Source organism: Talaromyces amestolkiae (genome assembly GCF_001896365.1).
Source record: "Talaromyces amestolkiae strain CIB chromosome Unknown scaffold4.1, whole genome shotgun sequence".
NCBI lineage: Eukaryota > Fungi > Ascomycota > Eurotiomycetes > Eurotiales > Trichocomaceae > Talaromyces > Talaromyces amestolkiae.
The window spans coordinates 1,685,693-1,692,355 of NW_024468040.1; the positions used below are offsets into that span (position 1 = coordinate 1,685,693).

The 6,663-nt window shown below is 43.0% G+C and overlaps 3 protein-coding genes across 3 annotated transcripts; 1 reads left to right on the forward strand and 2 right to left on the reverse strand.

Moving 5' to 3' along the window:
- Positions 1-359: 359 nt before the first annotated feature.
- On the reverse strand, positions 360-1,475 carry BHQ10_003142 (uncharacterized protein; the record flags this gene model as incomplete). Its single annotated transcript, XM_040875366.1, has 1 exon — positions 360-1,475. The coding sequence occupies one exon, from the start codon at positions 1,473-1,475 to the stop codon at positions 360-362; it is 1,116 nt and encodes a 371-aa protein (XP_040731646.1).
- A 1,717-nt stretch (positions 1,476-3,192) lies between these two features.
- Positions 3,193-4,173, reverse strand: BHQ10_003143 (uncharacterized protein; the record flags this gene model as incomplete). Its single annotated transcript, XM_040875367.1, has 1 exon — positions 3,193-4,173. One exon carries the CDS (start codon positions 4,171-4,173, stop codon positions 3,193-3,195), a length of 981 nt encoding a protein of 326 aa, XP_040731647.1.
- A 430-nt stretch (positions 4,174-4,603) lies between these two features.
- Positions 4,604-5,148, forward strand: BHQ10_003144 (uncharacterized protein; the record flags this gene model as incomplete). Its single annotated transcript, XM_040875368.1, has 4 exons — positions 4,604-4,642; positions 4,709-4,917; positions 4,983-5,032; positions 5,120-5,148. 4 exons carry the CDS (start codon positions 4,604-4,606, stop codon positions 5,146-5,148), a joined length of 327 nt encoding a protein of 108 aa, XP_040731648.1.
- Between the last annotated feature and the right edge of the window lie 1,515 nt (positions 5,149-6,663).

Below are 6,663 nucleotides of genomic sequence, written 5' to 3' on the forward strand. Positions count from 1 at the left end.
CTAATCCGGCAACACTACCAATCAAGAGAAAATAGAAGTATGCTCAAATTGTTATGCAAAAACTCCAAATCCAAAGCCACGAGTCTCAAGCCATGCACAAGCTGTGAGATCAATGCAACAAGAATACTGTATCACATAGGTATAAACGCTCGATGAGTGAAGAGCCCCACAAAAAAACTCCTGAGAAGACAAGTAGACCAGATCATCAATCATATGCAAAGCGCATGAATCATATAAGAGGAGGGGAAAGCTTTCTGAATGCAAATAAACGTCTAGCGATGCCAATAATCAAAATAAAGAGCAAGAGGGAGAATCTGGACAGTCCAGCTGTACCAATGCAAAAGAGGATATCTTCAGAATTATGCCTTCAAGAATCTGATAAAATGCTCAGGCTTGAACCAGCCAACTCGATCGTATGCCGTCCACAGCTTACTAGCCTTATTGACATCAATTTTGCAAGCCTGCTGGGCGTCTGTCTTGCGGAACTCTTTACCGATACTGAGGGCTTTCACGCGCGCTTCAAAGATCCTCCTCTTGCTGCAAAGATAGGTTGCACATGACAGTCGCAGAGTGGCGGCGAGATTGACCTCAGCAGGGTCAAGTAAACTGCGGTCTGGGTCATTGCTGAGATCAAGCATCTGGCCCTTCCATTCTGCTTTAAGGCCCTTCGTATTGCCTCCGAGTGTTTCTAGTGGTGGAGAGTAATCCTTGAGCGAATTGTAGTCGGTATCATCTCGATTGGTGCCAATGACTCGTAAAGGTTTTGAAGAGGGCGAATACTCAATATCAAAAGTGTCCATCACACGTTGTTGTGGAGTTGATTTCGGTGTCCGACGAGGCCTGGATGTTTTGGCAGCACGCGACTGAGCGGTACCAGTGGTCTTTTTTGAAGGTGCAGGTGCCAAACGCTTGAAGTTGCCGGGCCGATATTCCACGCGATCCATCATTGCCATTTGCCGTTCCAGCGTCTCTCTTTCTTCCCTTGCCCAAGCCATTGGGTCCCGATTGTATTGTGCCGCCACGATAGGTACGCAGGATAGAGCTAGCCTATATTCGTCCCGAGTCGGCTTGTTGACCTTGTTGTGGAACCGGGCCATTTGAGAGTTCATGTGCTGATCGATCAAAGCCTCAGCAGCTGAGGCGAGGACTGGTCCAAAGAGAGGCTCATCGTTGTGAACATCTGGGACCGATTCGTTGCGAGGAAAGAGCACTGGATCCCGATTGTTGTGAACACCCACTTCAGCCTCCAGCTGCTCGGCATTTGACTTCCTTTTCTTGTTGCCTGCATATGGAGTGACTGGTGGCGAGGGCAAGTCGATGTCAGACCGACTGCGTTTTCGATCGTCTGAGATGGGTGGCAACTTGACAGCGTCTTCTGAAGACATTGCCAATGACGAAAAACCAGAGTTGAAGCTGTCGAAGGGTTTTGGCTCGGGGGGAGACATGAGGCTGGAGACGGACGGTAGGCGATTCATCGCGAAGGTGAGTTTGTAGTGTTGATTATGAAGCGGAGGCAGTGTTGTCATGCCTAATTTGGTGATTGTTCTAATTGCTTTGACGCAGGTAATAGCGCCAGGGCGAGTCAAAAATTCGAAAGAATTTCAAAACGGGGACAAGAATGAAAAGCAGAGAAAGGGCGATTTTATGACGAAGGTTGAGGCCAAAGGCGATGTGGAAGACAATGGAAGTTGAGTGCACGTGAAAGAAGGCTGAGTTGATTTGTCAGGTCAGGCTGCCACTCTTTGTCGCTTTCCCTTAGAGGCTGGTGGCGATTCGGCGTTTAGAGCCCTTCTTCGGCGATAAGGACTGACCGACTTTGTTCGTCCGAAGCAGATACGGGATGAGAAAGTGAAACTGCGTTCAAAGTTGGATGCGCACACGAGATGTCGGGAAGCAGTCTCTTGACTGAAATCAATCCGCTATGGAGGCAGGGTAGGGGCCTGGTTCTTATAAGTAGCGCAGGACGTATGTGATTTGCGGGGGGGCGATGTGGTGAGGCGCAATTGGGGTGGGGTACAGCCGGAGATAAGATTGATGACTGGACAATTGGGCAGTTGCCTAGAGCCACGCTCTCAATTCAGCCCGGACGCGGTTCGAAAGGCAGAATTTGGAGAAGAAGTCGGAGAGAATCAACTTGAGCAAGTGAAGAGAGGGTGCACTGCTTTAAATAAACCTCCAACCCAACTCTTTGTGTGCCAACGACTGCCGAGTCCACATTGCTCGTCGCAGAGGACAAGATATCGCGATATCGATAAGCACGCTAGTTTCCAGTCTGGAGTGTGACACTAATTCAATAGGCGGCTGGGTCACTAGATCAATGACGACGCACAAATCACGAGCGCGCAATAGGCGGGACAGGGTGATTGGGCTGTCGCTGTCGTCAGGCTGCGAGATTTGATTCATCGTGCCAATCATCTGCCCTGCTAATTGGCGGCCAGGATTGGCTGAACCTGCATAAACCATGAAAGTAGTAAGTAGTGGTCAGAGATGGAAGCGATCAATTGAGCAGCCATTACTTGTCAATGCCAGCATGACCGCGCAGGATGATCTGAGTTCTGCGACGACTTGATAGGATGGTGGGCAAGCCGGCCAACCAGCGCCCGTGGCTCTGCAATGGGTTCCTGCTGACCAGTCACTAGTGGACCCACTGGCCCACACCTGTTACTCACCCGTGACTCACCTGTCTAGACGCGGCGGAGGGGCAGATGACTCTTAATTACTCTGTGCGAGAGGGTGTTCAGTTACTATTTACATACATAGTGATTACTCAATGCCCGTCGCAGACTCGACTTGTGATACGTACTGTTAGCCATTGTCGAAACACGGAGTCAATTGACTCATTTTCCAGGGAATTGCTGATGGTGGTATCCGAATGCACAATTACAAACACGCATGTACATAAAATCAAATAGGCTGCCATCGACAGCGCTAGGCAGCATCGGCACGGGCCCACCACGGAAGCCTATCTCAATACGAACAGGGATCTTGGGTACGGTACATGCGTACGTACATACGCACATACATACGTACGTACGTACATAGTACATACCACTTACGGTAATTTAATGCCTAATGTCGTCAACGCAGATGGACTGATGGACATAACTAACCCTTATCTTTTCTTATCGTCTGACCGGCTTAATCCGTATATATACGAATATATGTACAACATGCTCGTGCAGTGTCATCTATTTAAATCAATTGAGTATTGCTATCTGCTTCCTTCACTCCACTAGCTGGTCGGTCATGCGCTACCTTGACCGCGGCCACCTGATCGATCAGCGGGCAGTTCTGAAGGGCTCTATTGGCAGCCTCGTCCCCTGCAATCGCCTTATTTAACCCACTGCCAGATCCCAGATGCTGGTCTTGCCAACCCCAGCCTGTCAGATACACACCCATGTAATATGTCTGCATACCTCCATCTAATCTTGTCGCGGGTTGTTCTTCTACATAGCGAAGTTTAACGCCCTTGCCCATGACCTTCTTCGCTAGTTGTTCCTTGTATCTAAGCACCGTCTGTACAGGCTGGACTTGAGAGAGCCTCGGTAACCACAGCTCTCTGAGCCATTGCTCAATCATGGCAAATCCACGGTCAGGGCTGGAAAGAATCACCGCCGCAACGTAAGCTTCAAACACATCCCCCCGTATTTTTAGCCATCTTTTAGATTGCAACTTCTGTTCTTCTGGGACGGAGAGTGATACTCTTTTATCAAACCCGTATTGTGACGCGAAGCTAGCCAAGGTTTCATTCTTCACAAGATCCTCGCGAATTTGCGACATGCGCCCTGCAGGCATATCTTTGAACTGGTCCCATATCAGCCTAGTTGCAATTACTTCCACATAAGCGTCCCCGAGAACTTCCAATCGGTCGTAGTTATGCTCCACGCCCTCCGGTGCGATGTTTACAGGCGCTCCTGGGTGCGTGAAGACGGCTCGCTCTAATACAGCATCGTGGATGGGAGGAAGGTCGGGTAAGGATACCGGCTGTACCGCTGATTTCGTCGCCTTGAACTTTTTCAGCTCTGAATCCGTATTTCGTTTGATCGCAGCAGCCAGGATAGTGTGTAGTTGTGTCGTCACTTTGAGAATTTCTGAGCCTTCAGGTATGCTGTGTAATACTTGTGGGCGGTGGACTACCTGATCAACTATGCCTTGCAATTGTTGAACAAGCATATTTTCGTCCACAGTTAATTTGTACTCATATTCTGTGATGTCACAGTCGCTGCTGGCGTGATTGGTCTAAGACGAAAGGTATATAAGTTGCTGAGAGACTCGATAGTTTCTGGCTGCATTTAGAGCCCACCTTGTGTCTTTTATGTGAATGAGAAGTCTCTGCTCCATCTTTAGCATTATTGAAGAATCTCTTCGCAGCCATTGTAAGTATGCAAGGATAAGAATAATCTTGGTTCGGGCGAGGGGGATATGAAGAATTGTCACAGTCGCGACGGATACGGTAGGGCCCGATAAGTTTGGCCGCAGCGGGCACGTGATTTCATTCCGAATCTCTACCATCAACGTCCGTCTCCAGACCATCGCAATTGATCTTTAAATACATCTCGCGTTCCTCGACCCATAGCTGGTGGGGGCAATCAGAGACGCCAACATGGCCGTACCGCGGAGCCGAATTCTAGATCTGGTGAAGGTTTGTATAACACTGTTATCTCCTTCTTTATTTGGAATTGATTACTGATGAACGGTTACGCTTTAGACCCAATGCCGAATATTCGCAACAACATTCAACCCACAACGATTACGACTTGGAAACAAGATTTTACGGCAACGACTGAAAGGTCCTGCTCTTGCAGCATACTATCCCCGCAAAACCGTCTCCTTCCGTGATTTACAAGATACATACAAACCTCTGGACTTGGAGACTTTTGACGAGGGACAAGACGACCGGGAAGAAGCTATTCAGATGTATGTCTTTCACATTATAAAAAGCAAGCTTGATGATTTGGCACTGATTATTCGGCAAATTACAGCGCGAAACTACGCGGCAAAGGACGGCCAAAGAAGAAGAGAACTGCTGCCGGTAAGGAACAGGATGCACCCAGACACACTGATGCTTTGATAAGCAAATCAATTGGATGGATCTGCTAACTTTCTGACTTTTACTTAGAGTCACGATCAGCCAAAAAGAAGAAATAAGCTTATTAACGCTGTTGCATCGTGTGTCTATTGACTTTTATCTTTTGCTGCAAAACAAACACAACGCTTGTATTTTGATTGAAAAATTCCAATGTATAACACCTACTGCTAAAAGGGTTCTTGTTTGTGTTAGAGGCTTACATCTGTATACTAAAAAAACTTGTTAAAGTGTAGAATAGAGATTTTCGGTCATTATTATAGCAATAGAAAAAACTTCTCCTTCTGCGTGAATCGGATTTCTGAAATTGCATGCCCAGATCTAGCTAGAAATAGCTATAATTAAAAAAGATCTCCTTCCACGTGAATCAAATTTTTGAAAATGCGCACCTAGATCTAGCTAGAAAAAGTTATAATTCTTGTAGTTTATTGTCGTAAACTGATGATTTATAATTGTCTAGATCGAAAAACAACATCTCCGTCCGCGTGAATCGAACTTTTGAAATTGCGCGCCCAGATCCGGCCGGAAACGGCTGTAATTTTCGCAGTTTATTCACTGAATCCAGTGCTATTGACTAATCCTAGTTTGACTAGGTAAGTCGCTAGTAATAAAAGAGAATATAATAATAATACTATTAATAGACGAAAACCTTATTCTATAAGATATTTATTATAATATATTAGAATCACTATAATAAAATATATATAAACTCTATATATAAGAACAACATCAAGAATTAGAATAGCTTAAAAAGTAATTTTTATAMTATATAAAAAATATATAGTAGAAATTTAAGTAAAATTAGATTTAAAAAACTAGATATTATATAATTAATATTATTAAAAATAAGATTATAATAATAGAATAACTTATAAAAGTGATAGATCTAATTGTCGTAAACTGATGATTCGTAATCGTCTAGATCGGAGTAAACTCGTCACTTAATAGTGGTTAGGTGGTATTCTGTTTAGGAAAGGGTAGTATATCTAAGTAATAATAAGATAGCTTTAGTTAACTAGATCTATAAGTAATAGTATATTTAAGGTTAAACAGTTAATTCAAAATAATAGATTAAAATTAATTATATAGTATAAATAAGTATTCTTATATATTCTATTATTAATAGAGTTAATAAAGTATTTTACTAATAGTAGCTCTACTAGCTCTATTTAAGTAGATTAGGCCTTACTTTAATAATAGCTTAATTAGCTCTATTACCCTAATCMTAGTGATTATAGATAATTTTTTATTCTATTATATATTAGCTTCTATATATAGAGATCTAATTTATTAGCTATAATTCTTTATTTTTTTTAATAATTTTCTTCTTTAAAAGCTAGTATTTTAATAATATAATAAATAGTTAGTGTCTTTCTTCTATATTATAAGTATATTTTAATTTCTAAAAAACTTATACTATAATAATAAGCTAATTATATCTTCAAAGAAAATTATTAATAAAAAGAATTTTATATTCTATATTAAGAGTTCTAGAATAGTCTTTTTTATTCTATGTAGTTGTTATATAACTAAAAAGCTTCTTTATATAAAATCTAAATTATTAAGTTAATATAGTA